This window comes from Zingiber officinale, chromosome 1B (assembly GCF_018446385.1).
Source record: "Zingiber officinale cultivar Zhangliang chromosome 1B, Zo_v1.1, whole genome shotgun sequence".
In the NCBI taxonomy this organism is placed as follows: Eukaryota; Viridiplantae; Streptophyta; class Magnoliopsida; order Zingiberales; family Zingiberaceae; genus Zingiber; species Zingiber officinale.
In genome coordinates, this window is record NC_055986.1 from 9,221,491 (window position 1) to 9,241,644 (window position 20,154).

At 41.4% G+C, this 20,154-nt stretch overlaps 1 protein-coding gene and 1 pseudogene across 1 annotated transcript; both read right to left on the reverse strand.

Moving 5' to 3' along the window:
• Positions 1–1,809: 1,809 nt before the first annotated feature.
• On the reverse strand, positions 1,810–1,961 carry LOC121995153 (annotated as a pseudogene).
• Positions 1,962–3,275: 1,314 nt separating this feature from the next.
• On the reverse strand, positions 3,276–13,064 carry LOC122049493. The gene is made up of 3 exons (XM_042610872.1): positions 12,553–13,064; positions 10,432–11,900; positions 3,276–4,532 (listed from the first exon to the last, which is right to left on the reverse strand). Exons 2-3 carry the CDS (start codon positions 11,184–11,186, stop codon positions 3,569–3,571), a joined length of 1,719 nt encoding a protein of 572 aa, XP_042466806.1. The 5' UTR covers positions 11,187–11,900; positions 12,553–13,064; the 3' UTR covers positions 3,276–3,568.
• Positions 13,065–20,154: the final 7,090 nt, after the last annotated feature.

Consider the following 20,154-nt stretch of genomic DNA (forward strand, 5'->3'; position numbering starts at 1 on the left):
ATATCCGGTCAACCCGTCGACCTATCTGGACTTCGTACTAGCTATCCGGTCGGCCCATCAACCTAGCTGGATTTCGTTTCAGTTATCCGGTCAGCCCGTTGACCTAGCTGGATTTCCTGCACACTTAATCAAGTGGTTAGATCATAACAAAATCTAACTTAACTTACTTATCATTCATCAAAATATGATCTAGACCGTTAGTGTAAATTGCACCAATAAAGATGGAACCTGTAGGTGTGATGTGGCTATAATGCTGACCTAATTGTCATGCCCCGGAGGGGGAGGGTATGATGAGTTGTCTTCTATGTCGACCAAGTCGTCAGAAGGTCTCTAGTCCAAATATGACCCTATCGAGAAGCTGAGAAAATGAAACTTGTTGGTGTGATGTGGCTGGAATGCTGACCAAATTATCATGCATCGGAGGGGAGAGTATGATGAGTTGTCTTCTATATTGACCAAGTCGTCAGAAGGTCTCTAGTTAATGCTACCTGCAGGCAGGGTCCGGGTTTCCTCGGTCCCTGACACCCCGATACTCGAGGCAGATCCCACAAATATATAAGGAGTAGGATAATAGTTAAACAAGAAAATGAATAAAGAGTGAGTACGGTGACGTACCCTAGCCTAGGGGGTGCCCTCTAGTAGACCAGTGAGCTAGTCTTGATGCTGATCGAGTCATTGTGATCCAGAAGAGTAGATGAACGTGAGTTGGCTTAGGAGCTAGATATGGGGGTGACTACCCAGAGTATAGGCCGGAATACCCCAGTGGCTCGAAGGCCGAAACACAGCACACGACATGCAAGCCGGAATATAACAACATATTGCAGCTGGAATGCAACAGTGACACGAAGGTTGGATCGTAATAATGGCTCACAAGCCGGATCATACCAATAGCCAACAATCATAATGGTGGTACAAAGAGCGAAACACAATGGCTTGATGGTCGAAAACAGGCTAGGTCAGGGCCAAGCGGAATGTTGAATCATCAGATCCGTCGACACGGGTGCTGGTTAGTCGGATTCGGCGGCGGAGCCGCCGACAGTGATGCCAACAATGGCGTCGGCGGCTGGTGGCCATTCACAAGGGCTTTGGAGTGGGCGAGAGGCGGCGATGTGGTGTTAGCATGGAGAGGGAGAAAGGGCTGCCAACGCTACGGAGGCGGCGGTGGCGATCTCAATGCTAGAGACGATGTCGGCGCTGAGGCTGCTCGCTATGACTGCTAGCGAGAGGAGCTGTCGACAAGAAGAGGAGAGGGGGCTGCCTACGTGTGGTGGCGTGCGTGAATCAGTAGATGGAGAAGGCGGCGAGAGGAAGATGACTGTGGCTTCCGCGTGGAGAAGAAGGAGGAGGGAAGTGGTGGCCTGCATCAGAAGCAGCCGGCGGGCGACTGAAGAAATAGTGACGTTCCCCCCTCACAGCGATGTGTATGCGACAGGCGGCTTGGCTGGTCTAGTGGTGGCGATGTCATCCCCCGACATGAGGAGGTGTGTGCTATGGGGAGATAGATGCGGTGCCGACGTCGACCCGTCCGTGAGCATGAGAGGGGGGCAGTGACGATGAAGTTGGACAGAGCTAACTTGAGGGAGATAATGGCGTGATGCTCCTCGGCGTGTACGACTCCGACTGCTGCATCAGTGAATGGCCGGAGGAATGGGGAAGAGGAGCGGCGGCGTGCGTGGCTCTATTGGCGGGGCGGAAGAAGCGAAGAAGATGTCCCCTCTGTGAACAGTGCCTCTTCCTCTACAATACCCTAACAGTGAATTCTCCAAAATGCCCCTCTCTCTTTTCCTAATTCCTCTCATGTCCCTAAGATATATCTGCATCAACAATGCTTGAGAACCCCAACAACAAGTTATCATAACGAACTCTCCCTTATAAAAAATTAATTTAATTTTTTATATTACATATTAAACTAATAAAAATAAATACTACACTTGATCTTAACCAAAAGGCACATAAATTGAATTTAATAAGGGTGTGTCAGGACCATAAAGCGATATTCAAGAACCCATGCAATAAGTTACTATAATGAACTCTCCCTCGTATATAAAAAATTAATTTAATTTCACACTTGTTCCTAGCAAAAAAAAATTAAGAAAAATATATTTTCTAATGTCGTCAATCCAAAATATTTATAGAAATTTATCCACTTATGGTATTGTCAATTTTAAGATGTGAGACTAAAAAAAATAATGACAGTACATATTCCTTAATAGATTAATGAAAAAAAATTCAATAATACATCGCTCTCATCTCAAACTCTAAATCTTTGATTAATAAATGATAAAAATTCTAATAATATATTACAACTCAGTTTTGAACTCTAATCCCTATGTTTATTAAAAGTACTAATAAACTTTAAAATTATTTTCATTTGATAAGGAAAAAAAATATTAACGTAATTTAATTTTAAATTTTATAAGATTAATTGAAAGTTAAGTTGATAAAAGGTATATATTCTTAATAAAATAATAACATGCTATTACAAATTTGACATTATTTAGCTGTCACAACGCATTTTTTTTAATCCTAATATAACAAAAATACCTCAACAAAATAGATAATTTGCTAATGCACCCTCTACTAGTTTCTCAATGAGCTTATACCAAACATATTTTCTTCTGTATTCTATACCAAATAAGAAAATTTGGGTATCAAGAAACGTCATTGCACAACTAAAAGTTGCAACGGTGCGAGTCAAAGAAAAATACTCAGAATGGAGCTAATAATGTGAACACTGAATATTTGATCCTCGTGTAGTTAGGGATGAATAAAAATTTAGTTAAATAGATCAAATCGATCGAATTTAAAATTTTAATTTAATTTATTTGAAAATTCAAAAAAAGTTTTCCAAAATATCAATTAATTCGATTCGAGTTCGATTTTAAATTTTTTTATTCGATTAAATCGAATAAACCGAATTTTTTAACCAAATAATTTTTTGACATCATAAATTTTATACCGAACTAAAATTTTATTAAGTCAAATCAAATTTTTAGAAAAAATCGATTTATTCAGTTTGTTCGATTCGATTTGTTCAATTTTATTAAAAAATAGGTTCGATTTTTATCAAAAATCAGTTCGGTTCGATTTGTTTGAAAAAAAAATAATTCGATTCAATTCAATTAATTCAGTTCGATTTGATTTGATTTTGACCGAATATTCACCCCTAGGTCTAGTGTATAAATGAATCTTCTTTAACTGTAGAACTTTGAATTTCCTGCTTTCTTCAAACTACCTAATATGCTATCGATCAACTTTTCCTTGTCTTCTGAATTTGAAACAAAATTATATCTTTTATGAGACCGTAATTTTGGCTTAATATCAACCAAGATCTCGGGTTTATTTGTAGCGCAATCTACGAGACCATCAGGAACCACAGCTTGTTCCACTCCACAACCATCTTTGCTACTTTTTTTAAGACCACCTTCCTTGCTACCATACCAGGAATCAAGAATTTGAATAAGAGAGCTTTCCTCTCCACATCTTTGAGATTTCTCTACTACATCCTGCAATGGGGGAGTGCCCTCTGAATCAGACAATTCATCGTCTGAAAGAGAATCATCATATGTTACTTCTCTATCCTTAATCGGAGCAGCCATAAGATCCTCACGCACAATTGTCTCATGCACAAGGCCCAGCTCCTCCATTCTTCCCATGCACAATCTTCAGAAGCACTTTCCCGGCTAGTGTTGATACCTGCATTGCCTTTATTATCTAGTGAAGTGAGATCAAGTGTTCCAATTGTCAGTTGATTAGTAGAGCTAGAATTTGAGCGGAACCTTTTAGTAGGGATCACAAAACTGGACTCTATCCTCACCCTTGGCATTATCTCTAACAATGAAGCAAGATTGGGATAGCCAAGCGTTTCAGACTCTAAAACATAACCATGCCTTTGTAGAAAAGCTGGTTTGAATATGCTCATGTCGAAACCATCAGGATATTCATCAAAAAGCTCAACCAAGAGCTTTCGGCAATCAAATAATATCTTTTCTCCGCTAGGAGATGATTTTATTTTCTTATTCTCATAATTGTCATCATTTGCACAAACTTCAATCAAGCTTTGTAGATCCGGATAGCCATAGGAGGAAGGAACAAGTTTTATGCTGAACATGCTCTCAAACATCTTTTCTAAATCTTCAGGTTGTACATCCTCTTTACGTGTATAGGTTTTCTGAAACCAAGATTTGAACTCCAAAACGTTTTGGGGTTGATTAACAGAATTAGTCACAGCAAATGAACTCCCCAGGGAACCAGACTTGTGACCATATGTTTCCTGCTCAGGCTGTCTGTGTATGCTAGATTTTGATATTTTGCCAGTAAAAAGTGAACTTAAACCATTGGAATTATAGCAATGTGATGTGGCACACTTTTGTTTGGCAAGAGTAAGCCTAAAAGGGAACATCTGCAAAATTGATTCTTCTATCCATTTCTTTTCTACAATCATCAAATTTACCAGCTCAAAAAGTTGGGCTTTTGAAAGATCTTTAAGGACCCAACGACCTCCCTTCTGTAACCCATGCACCAGTTGTTCCCTGAAGCAGACAATAATGCCATAGTTCAATATGACAGATTTTAATTTACAAAAATTCATCTAGAAGAAATGTATAACCCTTAGAAGATTGGTAAAAAAAAAAGACAGTTATGTTAGAATTATACCCAAGTTTTGTTCCAAAATGAATGCCATGATATATCTTCCCCTAAATTAAAAAAATAGCAGAATCATTTTTTTCTGAAACTAATGCAAAAGATAAAATGTGTGTTGGGTGGGTGAAGCACTAAAAACATAGATCAGCACCAGGTTTCTGGAATTGCAAAATAATGGATTAGATAAAAATACAGATACAAGTAACCAACAGTTGTTTGCTCTAGTGTTAAGCAAACTAGATCCAGAGGACATTTTACAAAAGATTGGGTCTTTTTAATTCATACCCTTTTTTTGGGAAGGTTTTGTTATGGACCCGAGCCCATACAACAAAAGAGAATCTGGAGCCCATCAAATATAAGAGATACACACACGCTAGATTTAGAAAGGATGGCGCAAATCAAGAGAAGCAGATTTAGAAAGGATGGTGCAAATCAAGAAAATTGATTCAGCTATAATTATTTATAGTAATTGATTTTATTTGAATCAAGTATTTTTTATTTTAAGTAGAATTGAGTTTAGCATCTTTTTATTTTTAGTAAGAATAAAACATTTCTTATTTAGGGGTTGTCTTCTTCCTTCGTTGAGAAGGAACGTCCTAGTTGTATTTAAATAGTTGAAATAATGCAAGAAAAATTATCAGTGAATTTTACAAAAGAAAGAAATTAAATCCATAGATCGAGAGGTTCTCTAATTTCCTCGAGCCTCAAATCCCTCCTACCACCATAGGTCGTCAAGGTCGTAAAACCAAGAAGACGAAGGTTGATCCTACCGACCAGCCGGTAAACCGTCCCATTACGCGATCCATAGCCAAGGGTCTCAACAAATTGGTATTAGAGCCCGTTGTAATGGGTGACTCACAAGCACTTCAACAATGTTTTGATGTGTTTCTCAAAATCTACCAGGAGGATAAAGCTTCCAATGAAAAACGACAGCAACTTATCCATGCTCAACTAGAGGAATTGTCGAAAAGCTTTTCTAATCTACACTCGCACAACAACCATCGAGGTGAAGAAAGCAGCAATCATGTCGATCCACAAAGGCACCGCTCAAAAAGGTATCATGGCCATGAGGAGGGATCCTCATATATACCACGATATTCGAAACTGGATTTCCCACGTTATGATGGTGAGTCTAATCCTTTGGAATGGCTCAATTGATGCGACCATTTTTTTCGCCATCAACGCACTTTGGAGGAAGAAAAGGTGAGCCTAGCCTCGTTCCATCTTGAGGGAGATGGCCAACTATGGTTCATCAAACTCGAACGTGATCGACCTCATATTCAATGGGAGGAATTCAAAGATCAATGTAATTTGAGATTTGGGTCACCTATTCGCAACAACAAATTGGGCGAGCTTGCAAAACTTCAACAATCAGTATCCGTGGAAGACTACCAGCGAAAGTTCGAACAATTGGCAACACGAGCGAGTTCCTTAACCTCAGAACAAGAAGTGTAAATACTCATTAGTGGCCTCCAAGATCACATTGCTGTGGAAGTCGAGCTTCACCACCCAGAAGATCTCACTTCGGCTATGAGTTTTGCTCATCTTTATGAACGCCGCTCCAAACGATCTAAATCAACGACCACACCGTGGCACACCCCCGTCCTACCACCGAAGCAACCATTTATCAAACGATTAAATCGAACGGAAATGGAAGAACGGCGTGCCAAGGGCCTTTGTTTTAATTGCGACGAACTTTACATTCCCGATCACCGTTGCAAACGTCTTTTTTGGCTTGAGGGATTAGAAGATTATGATGAACAGAATCACGTCGAGGATGTTGAAATTTACCTCAATGCGATCACTGGCACCCGTGCTCCTCAAACCATGCGGATTCAAGGACGAATTAACCACACGGTCCACACCGCCTTGTTGGTCCTCATCGACTCAGGAAGTACTCATTGCTTTTCAAATTCAGCACTTGCATCAATCTTGGGCTTATCTATTGACAAAAGTCTTGCGCTTTGGGTGGCAGTAGCTAATGGGCGATGACTACAATGCCTTGGGGTCTGCCGTAATGTATTAATCCATTTGGGCGATCACAAATTTAATGTAGAATTCTTCATTCTACCATTGGGGGACATTGGAGCAGTGTTGGGAGTCAACTGGCTTCGCACCCTTGGTCCCATCCTTTGGGATTTCTCCCAGATGCGCATGAGCTTTCAACATACCGGCAACACCATTTATTTACAAGGATCGAGTGCTACTCTAACAGCAGAAGTAGCACCCTAACAGCAGAAGTGACCTCTCTCGCAACAACTACCCTTCCAAAAGTTCATGAAAAACAACTACGACATATTCTGGAAAAGTATGCTGCAAGGCCTTCCACCTTTTCGTAAGTGCTGCCATAAAATTTTACTTGAACAAGGTACCAACCCTATCGTGGTACGTCCTTATAGATACCCCCATGCGCAAAAAGATGAAATTGAGCGTCAATGCAATGACATGATTGCCAAGGGCCTGACTAGACAAAGCACATCTCCTTTCTCTTCGTCAGTTTTACTGGTAAAAAAAGCAGATGACACATGGCGCTTTTGTGTGGATTATAGGGCTCTCAATGAAAAGACAATTAAAGATAAGTTTCCTATCCCTGTGATCGATGAATTGCTTGATGAATTACATGGATCCTTTTATTTTACTAAGTTGGAACTCAGATCCGGATATCACCAAATCCGAATGGAACCAGACAACATTTCCATGACGGCTTTTCGCACTCACCATGGCCATTTTGAGTTTGTAGTAATGTCATTCGGGCTCACCAACGCCCCCTCAACTTTTCAAGCTCTTATGAATAATATCTTTGGCGATTTTTTGAGAAAATTTGTACTAGTTTTCTTTGATGATATACTGATTTACAGTGCTTTTTGGGAGGAACATCTCCACCATTTGCAGCTCGTTTTTGGGATATTATAGTAGCAACACCTATTCCTAAAAAATTCTAAGTGTTTATTTGCTCGGACGGAAATTGCCTATCTTGGTCACATCATTTCTCGTTCAGGGGTGGCCGTCGATAATGGCAAAATTGAAGCAGTTCTCCATTGGCCACAACCCACTACTCTTCGTGCCCTTCGTGGTTTTCTGGGGCTCACGGGGTACTATCGTAAATTTGTCCAAGGATATGGAGTGTTGGCGTCCCCTCTAACTAGCCTCTTGCGAAGGAACTCTTTTGAATGGAATGAGACGGCAGAATTGGCATTCCAAAATCTAAAGATCGCCCTTACTTCCACACCAGTACTTGCCTTGCCCGATTTCTCAAAGCCATTTGTGGTGGATTGTGATGCTTCAGATATGGGGATTGGTGCAATTCTGCAACAAGGACTCCTTATTGCTTTTTTTAGCCGTCCCTTGGCCCAACGACACATGAAACTCCTTGCTTATGAGAAAGAACTCATCGGATTGGCCAAAGCTATACGTCATTGGCGTGCTTATCTTTGGGGACACAAGTTCCTGGTTCGAACTGACCATTATAGTCTAAAATTTTTATTGAAACAACGGATTACCAACTCGCCTCAACAACAATGGATTAGTAAGCTGCTGGGTTTTGATTTTCTCATCGAATATCAAGCAGGCCGAAACAATGTGGCAGCAGATGCACATTCACGTCGTGACAACAATAATGGACAATTGACCGCTATCTCCATGCCTAAATTAAATTTAACAGAGGACATCCAATCTGAATATTCTACTTCCCAGGAAATTCAACACCTTATTCAGGTGTCACAGCGAGGCGAAGGTCGCATGGAGTACAAGGAAGGGCTTTTATTCTTCAAAGGCAGAATCTATCTCCTTGCTACATCTCCTCTCACTTCTAAAATAATATCCATGATACATAATGAGTTTCACGAAGGATATCAGAAGACATTATATCGAATTACACGAGATTTCTATTGGCCCGGGATGAAACAACAGGTTCACATATTTGTGCGTGAATGCCCAATCTGCCAACACAATAAAGTGGAGCATTTGAAGCCCGCGGGATTACTACAACCCTTGCCTGTTCCTCACCAAGTGTGGTCGGACATTTCCATGGATTTTATTGGCGGGTTGCCTCTATTTCAGGGTAAAACTGTATTGTTTGTGGTTGTGGATCGCTTCTCTAAATATGCCCATTTTATACCTTTATCACACCCATACACAGCTGTGAAGGTGGCTCGAGTTTTCTTTGATAACATTTTTAAGCTTCACGGTCTTCCAGAAACCATCGTCAGCGACCATGATGCAACCTTCACTAGTTCTTTCTAGAAGGAGCTATTTCGCCTTAGTGGGATGCAACTTTGTTTCTCGTCCGCTTACCATCCCCAATCGGATGGCCAAACCGAAGCCGTGAACAAGGTTATTGAGATGTATTTGCGTTGCTTTACGGGAGAATTTCCAAAGAAATGGGTAAATTGGATCTCTTGGGGAGAATTTTGTTACAATACCGGTTATCACACGTCCCTCAAGGCCACCCCGTTCGAGGTCGTGTATGGGCAATCGCCTCCACGCCTATTATCATATTTGGCTGGTACTTCTCATATTGAATCAGTAGATCAGGAGCTACAAACTCGGGAACAACTTCTAAAGCATCTACGAGGAAACATTCTTGCTGCCCAAAATCTTATAGGGACCTTCAACTTCCATATAAGACAACTCGGCGGAGACTACCAAATAAGGAAGCAGTTTTTCCTAGTAGAATACTGTGATGATAATAATGATAAAACTCATTATATATTCTAGTTTTCACAATGAACTTAGTGTTATAGACCGAGCCCATACAACAAAAAAGAATCTGGAGCCCATCAAATATAAGAGATACACGCACGGCAGATTTAGAAAGGATGGTGCAAATCAAGAGAAACAGATTTAGAAAGGATGGTGCAAATCAAGGAAATTGATTCAGCTATAATTATTTATAGTAATTGATTTTATTTGAGTCAAGTATCTTTTATTTTAAGTAGAATTGAGTCTAGTATCTTTTTATTTTTAGTAAGAATAAAACATTTCTCATTCAGGGGTTGTCTTCTTCCTTCGTTGAGAAGGAACGTCCTAGTTGTATTTAAATGGTTGAAATAATGCAAGAAAAATTATCATGGAGTTTTACAAAAGAAATTAAATCCATAGATCGAGAGGTTCTCTAATTTCCTCGAGCCTCAAATCCCTCCTACCACCATAGGCCGTCAAGGTCGTAAAACCAAGAAGACGAAGGTTGATCCTGCCGACCAGCCGGTAAATCGTCCCATTACGCGATCCATAGCCAAGGGTCTCAACAGGTTTGCATCAAACAACCTTGAAGTTATGATGCTTAGGGGAAGACTAATCTGTCAAAAAATCAAAAAACATTTATTAATGCACTCAAACAAAAAACCTCAATTGTGGTGTCAGAAAATGTTGTCAAACAATTACATATTAGTGCAAGGTGCAAACTACATCATTGAAGATTATTTAGTATTTGTTTGACATAACATTGGAATAAATTTTTGCATTTTAAATAGATGATACTCATTTATAGGATGTAATGGGCAAAGTATCCCAAGAGTTACATGATGTCTGAAATCCATATTTGTAGTATCAAACTTGAAGAATGCCATACCATTTTCTTGGAGTAGAAATTATCTATAGTTCTAAAAGTCAAGAAGTGAAACAGCTTATGTATTCTGATGGAGACTTGATAACTGTAAAGGAGCAAAATTTGCAAAGAATTGCCTTCGAGCATCATAACAGAAAAATAAGAAATATCAGATTTGAATACATTAATAGCCCATGAACGTGTTTCTATAAGAGAAAATGTCATAGACAAAAGACATTTACCTCGTTATCGATTTCGAGATAAGCTCAGCTCCTTTAGAAGTGAGTAAAAATGACTCTAGAGCATCCCAAAAGTATCCTTTTGAGAAAACACCAATAGTTTCTATCTGATGGACAAAATTATCCTCAGTGGTAACCTCCTTTCTGGGTTCACAAACACCTTCCTGGTCTTTCTCGGATTTCCCGGACCACCAACCTGCAATACTCTTGAAGAAGCTCTGTTTCATATCTGGAAGACCAGTATGCATGTCAGGATGCCTAGTGGTCTTATCAGTTGCAGGTGACTCACCGAATTCTCTAAAACTTTTGCTAGGACTAAACTTATTCTTCCAGTTTGTCTTCTTATCTTCACATTTTAATTTCTCAGTTGGCTGGTAAGTTGATTTTGCCTCAACAGAATTCTTATTAGATGTAGAATCCAGACCAGAAATGCCATCGATTCCCCCAACTGGCAGATCAGCACTAGAATGATTCAAACCTTCCCAGATCCTTTGTAGAAATTCTCTTATGACAATAAATTTTGTTCTTTTCTTGGAAGTAGAAATGCCATGATTAGCCTCCATGTCATTCCCTCTAGTAGTCAAAGGAGAAGACTCCTTGAGGTGCTGAAACCTGAAAAAATATCTCTTAAATTTCTCAAATGCTTCCCCCTCATCCACATCATACTGTGTTCTAGTATGAGAGGATAGATGCTTATCAAGTGTAGTGGGTGTAAGACCCACATCATTATTTGGAGCCACTGAGGGTGGTTTTTCCATCCTGTTTTGGAGTAGGGCTCATCTCCCCATCACTGGAATCAAAATCCTGAATAGTTTTAGATCTTGATGGAGATGAATCTGTTGTTCTTAAATGCTTCCCAACCACAAGTGGTTGGCCATCAAGACCTGGACTGGTTATGAACTTCAATATGTTTGGCATTGATGCAAGAAGGTGGGAGAAGTTCTTATACCCGAAGAAATCCTTATCTACACTCATATTCATCCTTTTGAGCTCATTTCGTAAATCTGACATATTAATCCCTTCAGGATATGAGTACAGAATTTGTTGGATGGCATTGACTAAAGCTCTGGGAACTGGACGATGCTTACTTTCAGAACTCAGTTCCACATAATCGTCACCTTTTCCGTTAGCTTGTTTCATATCAGAGAAAGGATCATCCAAGACAGCTTTATAATGTCCATACCAAGAACCATAAAAACCATCTGGTGGATGGTTAAAATGCTTGGCAGAGGCATTGCCGCCCTTAACCAAACAAGTCCAGGACCACATAAGTGTGGCAGAACTGCAGAGTATGCCTGGAGTAAATTCCCTACTGGCAAGTAGTATGTTATAGTTGTTCATCCTTAAACGATGAAGGATGTTTGCAAAGTCCTTGTCCCCAGATATCAAAAAGAAATGGACAGGAGGGGGGTTTTGCAAAACCCAATAGATAAGATCGGCCATAAAGCAGCTTTGTAAGCTCATTTTCCCACCTATAACATAAAGGGTTCCAAGATCTTTAACGACACACTTAAGATTTATTTGTTTAATTTGGTAAAGAAGGTTGACCATAAAAAAACTATCTGAGGCTCTGAGTTAGTTCAACTTCATTAAAGCTCTAAAGATATTAGACAAATCCTACAATAAAATTAGATGAAATTCACAAAGCTGACAATTTCTGCAGAGAAAAACAAAGAAAACAAAACAACATAAGCTCTTTTAGCAAGCTACTAACTGAATACATTTCATCCTATGTAGTGACCAAGTGATTTTAATTTTGATATTCTAAAATCATAAACTTGGAACTCAAAGGGGAAATAATAGACTTGAAAGAGCCTCTTATTCAAATTAGTCTAATCGGAATAGCGTTCGCATGCTTGAAGCCTTGAACTGTAGTTTCTTATACCATTTGTGCTCTAAAACATGATATCCTTAAAACAACAACCTGGAAGTAAAGAACTACAATAAGACCTACCAAATGAACAATTCATCCTTTAACAATATTTAGAACTCTTTCTATGGAAACCAGAACCAACGCTAAGACAACTTGCAAGGTATTGGCAAAGAGAAAGCTAGATTACACAATTGTCAAATTTGCAGTAGACAGGAATGAGAAAGCATATACGAGCAAGAGTATGAACCAACCATGCGGTACATGGTTGAGACAGATTCCGGTGGAGGTGAGAGCCTCCCGAGCAGTCCGCGAGAGCTGCTCTATGTCGCCGAATCCACTAATAGTGACCGGGCCCTTGATTCCATTGGAGCGCAAGGCCGACTTGATCCGTTGCGCCACCAGGAAAACATTGACCCCCAGCGGGTAGGCTGCAGTTTTCGAAGTCCCACCAAACCGCGACCTTCACGTCCCTGCACTCCTCGTGATGATTCTTCGAGTTAGACGAACTAAAAGAATGAGTAGAAGAGGAGGATCTATGGATCCGTGGAGGGGGCTCCGGCCTCCGCGGAAGCGCTGCATCGTCGGCGACCGAGTGTAGGAGGAGGAAGGAGACACGAGGACGGTAGAGGAGCAAGGGCGAGAAGGAATGGAGGGAGGATGAGGATCGGAAAATCCGGGAATTCATGGCTCCGGATGTCCAGCTTGTGAGCCGACCGCCAACTGCGGTGGGCCGCCGGCCGCAGGGGCAGGGCTGCGGACGGCAGGCAGTAGACGGAGAAGTAGAAGGGTTTTAAATTAAATGGGTTAAAACTCTCAATCGGAACATATGTCACGTGTCCCGCATGTGATTTGTTTGAGTGAGATATTGATATTTCTAACCCCTATCATTTTCTTTTAATTTTTTATAATCAGTTTTCTATCGGCACTAGGATGACAGATTTTCCGTCCCACGAGATTTGCACAGTTTGTCTGATATTTGAAATCAATTTCTAAAGTGACCACCGTATGCTCAGCAGGATCTCTTGGTCCATAAATTATGGATCAGGGGATGGTCCACTATATGTGGATTTTTGATTTGAATAAATCCTATTTATTTAAAGATAGGGTCCATTCAAATCAAAGGTCCAGATTAGTGAATCATCCCCTGATCCATAATTTACGAACCAGGAGATCTGCTCCGTATGCTAGGGTCAAATATTATTTATCTTATTGTCATAAATCGATAATACTGAGCTTTTTTAGGGTAAACAATCACTTTTTACTCTAATAAAATAATAATTTTTTCATTGCATGTATCGTAGTTAAGATTTGAAGTATAAATACTTGATACATTAAGCTCTCACCTACCACTCATATTTTTCATTCCATTATTAGATGAGAAAATGTCATTGTGGATGGGATTTGAATAAAGAATGAAATTAATTTATTATATTACAAACATCGTACGCATACAAGATACAATTATGTAGATAAAATCATAAAATTAAATAATAATTATTCTAGGTATATCTTACGGATGACCTGTAACGAGAAGGGCATCAACCTTTTATAACGTTATCGAACCTCACCTCTATTCATATCCACGCCGAGCTCTTCAAGACAATTCTAAAAGAACAAGTTTCGCATTCAAAAGGCAATAGCTACAAGCGAAGGAGAAGAATCAAGAAGAGGAAGAAGAAGTAAAAGAAAGATCTTCTTCCTTTGGGTGGCTCACAGTAAAAAGAGGAGACCTCTTGTTGTGGTCGGCGATAAGAGAGAGTGAGAGGGAGAGGGAGAGGGAGAGAGAGGTATTGAGTTTACGTTTTCAAAACCTAATCACTCTAATAATGAATTATATGTTAATTCTCTCTTAACCATATAATATATAATCCTCTTTATATAATCACGTAAATAAAATTATAAAATCAAATAAAATTAAATAACAATTATTCTATATATATCTTACGGATGACCTATAACGAGAAAGACATTAACCTTTTACGACGTTATCGAATCTCGCCTCTATTCATATCCACGGCGAGCTCTTCAAGACAATTCCAAGAGAACAAGCTTCACATTCGAAAGGTATTAGCTATGAGCGAAAGAGAAGGATCAAGAAGAGGAAGAAGAAGTAAAAGAAAGATCTTCTTCCTTTGGGTGGCTCACGGCAATAAGAGGAGATCTCTTGTTGTGGTCGGTGGTAAGAGAGAGGGAGAGGGAGAGAGAGGTATTGGGTTTATGCTTTCAAAACTTAATCAATTCAATAATGAATTGTATGTTAATTCTCTCTTAACTATATAATATATAGTCCTCTTTAATGAGTTGGATTAAAAAGCTCAAATTCAACCCATTATGCCTTAACAAAAAATTAGTCTATTAACCCCTTGGTTTGATTCACAACTAAACCAAGTTGGTTCATGGCTAAACCAACTTGGTTCATGACTAAACCAAATAGAGTCCAACTCTTTCATAAGAGATGTGACACATCCGTGTGTCTGTTCCAATAAATATTTTCATATTTTATTTTATGTATGGTTCAACCAAATATTTATCTCTTGATCTGAGAATCCTATTCTCTAACTTGTTTTACGTCTTTTAGACACTCGTAGTATGTGTGACCCAATAGATTTCCGGTTTATCTTGGTCGTCCATAATTAACTACTTAATAATAGAACGATCATAAGTATCACCTAGTAGTACATCATGATCCCCAATTAATCAAAAAATCACAATTAATCTTAAAACTAATTCTGAACCCTTCAGCAACTACAGTGAGTCGTGCCTTATTGCTTTCATTCGTCTTATGCCCACTTAGTTCAGGACATTGTCTATGTATCTGCCCCCACTAAACTGACTACATCACACCTAATCCAAGTAATACTTCCTCATTCTGCGGATTTAAAATACTAGTACATGTGTACAAGAGTCTCATACTCCTAACATGTAATATTTTGATCAAAGACTTTGAGTAATAATCTTAACGAGTGGTTTTAGGGTATACGTCTCCTCGCAAAGAATAGTGAATCCTCTGTGACCTATCTAAACACCTTCGGGTACTTTGACTTATATCCAATCATCTCAGGTCCACACATCTAAGAGATATTTACTTAAGATATCAAAGTATAAGTCTCCATCACCAAGATGCCTTGTATACCTCAAGTAGAAGAAAACTTACACTCTAGGTGCAGTAAGAACTTCACAAACATATCTATATATATATATAACTATATGAAGTCTTACAATAAGTCACTCTAATGAATTAGTTGTCATAACTAGCATCCACGTTTAACTCTCAACATCCAATGTCTTCAGTTAGTGAAAAGTAGCTATTTGGCTGAACCAAGGAGTATAACTCATGCTAGTCTTATAGAATTGATGATGCCCAATGCACCAATTTGACGACTAAGGAAATTTTAATACGTTCATAATTGCACATATAGAAATAATCACAAGTTGTAATCTAATAAAAAATTCTCTCATACTATGAATTGTATTGCAGACATTCAGCAAATGAGTTTAAGTGTAACGACCGACTGCTCGACTGCCGTTACAGCGGTGCGGATGGCTGGCTCAGTTTCATCGCGCCTACTGGCATGAGTGTCGTCATTAGGTTAGTGTCTTCACCTGCGCCTTGTCCGGCGGTGGACCGGCTAGGATTTAAGATTCTAAGTACCGAATCCCTTAGTTGCGTTATGGATCACCCACGGGTACTAGTTGCGGGTGGCTCGCGATTGTAGGGTTGATTCATAAACTTAACTGAAGAAGTCACAGAAGAGAATCGGAACAAGATGTGAGTATGTGGGCGCCCAGCAGTAGACCCAGTAGGCGACAGAAGCACGACCCGATGATGGGCATGACGCCTCGCTGGCTGCCATTAGCCGAGTTGCTGAATAATGTCGCGTTCACGAAGGGTCGGAAGTCAATCGATACATTTTTTTTTTTTTAGCCCCGCCCATTTGACGCGCGCGGCGATGACACGACCACCCTTAGCCGAGGTCGTACCGACGGCGACGTGCGTCGTGATGTTAACTCCCCTTGCTGGACCCCTATGTACTGACAAGCTACCAACCCATCGCGGCGCCGTCGTTTGAGTTCGGGCCCGACACTGTCCCCCTGTCGGCAGGCCCAAAACGTGGCGATCTCACTTGTAGCGGGCCAGTTAGTCACTCACTAGGTCCTTACGAGGGAGTGATCGGGAACTCGAGCTAAGCAACTTAAGTTTATGCAACAGCCAGGATGGCTCAAACCGACACCACCGCCGTTCTAAAGATCCGCTCACGTGGCTAGTATGGTGGCCACTGCCGAGCTGGTGGCCTCTAGATTTATATGGGCGACGGGTCGATCCTAGACGCCGTTAGGCACAGGGGATGATGCCTCAGACGGCCGATACCTGGTAACGATCCGAAGTTGGGCTTACTAGACTGTACTGAATATCAATGGCCCTATCAACCGGGCTGTAATAACTCGTTAAGTCACTAGACTTCGTTACCGCCCACTTCGTTACTCCCAGTTTGTTTTTTGTCGTTCAAACCCAGTAGGTCGTTATTCACCGTAGTCATGTTAGTAGATCAGGCGTAGATGAAGGGTTAACGGCTGTACTCCCAGTACCTGTGGTACTCCATATCTAGTAAGGTCCAATCGAATAGAATCAAAAATACCGTGAAATGCGCAGTCCTTTGTCGGCAAAATCGCACCAAAATCGAAGTATGGCCGAGGCAAGGTTGCAGATCATAAGCGGAGACAAAGACAGGGAGGCTGGCGTGAAAGCTTTTGGGTGGGACCTGCTGATTCCAGCCCGACGATTCCAGATCGTATATATTCAAAAAGGCAATTCAACTCAGCACCCGTGATCCCGTGCATGTGCGGTGACGATCCGGGCATCGAGCCACGGTGATGGCACCTTGTAGTTATTTAATGAGCTCCACTGGGCGTGTGATGTGAATGTGGCGGCGGCGGCTCACCCTTAATGGCGGACCGGCATTGGCGCAACGCACTAATTCGAAGAGCGTCTTTAAGGCGTTGAGTCGAATAAGACAATCACCACCATGGTGGTCTCGATGTTCATAGCGTGCATGCCGTGTGTGGCGCTTGACGGCTCCCGCCGGACGTCGGAGGGCTGCGGGCCAGCAGCGCTCGTAGCAACTAATAGTCGCCATCAGTTCGGACACTCGCGACTAGACTTGAAGGAAATATCCGGCAAGTGGGTAAGAACAACACGTGGAGGCCATGGTAAGGGGTCGAAGTCGAACAAGGAGGTCAAGTCAACTCGCTGGTCATCGAGTTGGACGAGGGAACTGCTTGACGGACAACTGTCGAAGCCAATAGTCTGTGGAATCAACAACTTAACTCGTGTGCTTAGGGTTCAACCTCGGCCCACAGAGAGTCGTAGGTTGGACATAGGCTATATGCGACGGAGTCTTCTCTCGGAGTGCCTAGCACTCCCGAGGTTTCCTTTGGACACTCCTCCGGGCAACACTCATTGGTACCGGAGTCCTCGCATGGCGTATTATCCTCAAAAAGACTAAAGAGGGACGAAAAATAAATGTGATATCCTTTCTCGAGACATGTATACCGACAAACAACATAGTCGATGCTACCGACCGATGTAGAATTCATTGAGGAAGTTTCCACCGCCATGTCGGATATATGCTCGACGGCGGGTATGGCCGTCAGACACACTTCGACACGTTTCGAGATATGCTTTGAGGGCATACGCCTCGAGAAATGTGTGCGCCTCTCGGATCATATATAAGGACCCCCGGACCTACGCTTGATATTCCCCGGATCAAGGTTGACGTTGAGCTTAAATTGAGTCAAGCTCGGTCATGATGTTTGGGTTTCAATGTTTGACAATACATGAAGGCGATACATGAAGATTGCAATTGTTCATGTGTGAAGGAGAGTCGAGTAGGTAAGGTTGATGGATACTTGACGGGAAAATCCTAGTTAGTGAAGCGTTGTGAAAGTCCTAACCGGGAAGTTAGCGATGAAATCCTAGTGAGTGAAGCTGGGTGAAAGACCTAGTGAGTAAAGCTATGGAAGTAGTCCGGAAGCCGGGGCACGAGCATCCGGAGATGGATCCTGGTCGGACATCCGGTGTTGGAAAGTCCAAGTAGGTCAGGATTGACCGGATGCTTGGCACAGTGGAAAGTCCAAGTAGGTCGAAGGATTGTGACGGATACTTACTCGAGGAGAAAGTCCAAGTGGGTCAAAGGATTGGGACACTGGTGAGCGAGTTTTAGCAGTGTCTGACCCGGATGCTAGGTATGATGTACCACGGTCATGGTTGACCGATGTTGGTTTAAGGGACTTTGAACTTGTTTTGGGCAAAACAGGGTTGGATCGATCAGCCGATCGATTGGCTTATGCTCATCGTCGGCCGATCGATTCAGAGAATCCTGCGAAGCCTTCTCCCGATCGATCGGTGGATCGATATGTCAGCAGTGAACACATATCGTGGTGATCGATCCCCGCCCAATCGATCAGTGGATCGATTGGGAAGTGCGATTTCGCACAATAAGCCTTGGATCGATCAGCCGGTCGATCTAAGCAATTCCTGAGAGCACAGAGGCACTCTGGATCGATCGGTCGATCAATCCAAAGCCTCCCCGATCAATTGGGAGCAATCTAATCGATCGGGATCCAATTGTTGGCATCATATTTAGCTGCAGGCGTTCGATTCCTTCGGTAGAACTTGCACTGTTCACTCCCGATCTTCACAGCAACTCCACAGCTTCTCCACAAAGTTCAGATCGCCAGTTCTTGAAGGTTCTTGGAGGTTTTTCCAAGTCAAGAGGCGGATCTACAGCTGAAGAAGAAAGCTAGGGTTAGGGTTTCTCTTGTGCAAACTTGTAAGCTCTTGCTTGTATTTTGTTCCCTTTCCCTTTCTTCTTGTAGTGTGAACTTGTAGGGCTTCTCCGCCTTTGGTAGTTACCATAAAGGAGTGTTATTCATAGTGAAGGGTGCATGAGTGTGTGGATCCTTGGATTAGTCACCTCTTGTGAGATGGATACCAAGTAAATCCTCTTGTTAGCGTTGTGTATTTTGTTTCTTTGTATTTTCCACTGCATATCTTGAAGAAACAAGCAACGAAGAGCAAGACGAGCGCACCGAGCTATTCACCCCCCCTCTAGCTACATATTCGGTCCTAACAAGTGATATCAGATCAAGGTTGTTCTTCACCGAAATCATCGCCGGAAAGGGAAAAAGGTAGAGGGTGAAGAAGTTGGAGCAATTCTACAAGTCGAAGACTTCATCACAAGAAGCTCAACTTCAAATGGAATTCCAAGACGGTCTTGGATTTGATACAAGGGTGCCTCCATCATTCATTTCAACAAGCTTCGATCTTTGGAAATCAAAGATCGAGAATTTCTTGATGATGGAGATAGAGCAATGATTTGCTCTTATGGAAAGTTTTGAGGCTCCAACAAATTCCAAGGGCAAAGTTCTCAAGAAGAACAAATGGAGCCAAGAACAAATTCGAAGGTGCGAGGCGAATGACAAGGTAACTAAATTATTGGTTAATGTATTGCCAAGCACCATTCTTTGCAAAATTGGAGAGTTTCAAGATGCAAAGGAATTGTGGAGCAAGTTGGTCAAACTTCATGAAGAACCCTCCACTGTACCAAATCAAGACAAATCCAAAGAGGGTGATGTTAGGACCTTCGGATGGCTAGAGAGGGGGTGTGAATAGCCTCCTTTAAAAAATCCAATCAATTTCCTCACAAGAGTTTGTTAGCACAGCGGAAATAAGTAAAATGAAAATTGATGCAAGGAAAAGAACAAACCACCACTAACAAAACGATGTACGAGGTTCGGGGATAACTTGCCCCTACTCTTCGGCGTGTCCGTAAGGTGGACGATCCCTTGATCTT

Excerpts from the sequence above, each read along its gene's own strand:
- LOC122049493 (XM_042610872.1), bottom strand. The coding sequence starts at position 11,186 with ATGGAAAAACCACCCTCAGTGGCTCCAAATAATGATGTGGGTCTTACA. Across the intron at positions 4,533-10,431 it reads ATCTCGAAATCGATAACGAG|GGAACAACTGGTGCATGGGT; the intron begins GTAAATGTCTTT and ends TGTCTGCTTCAG.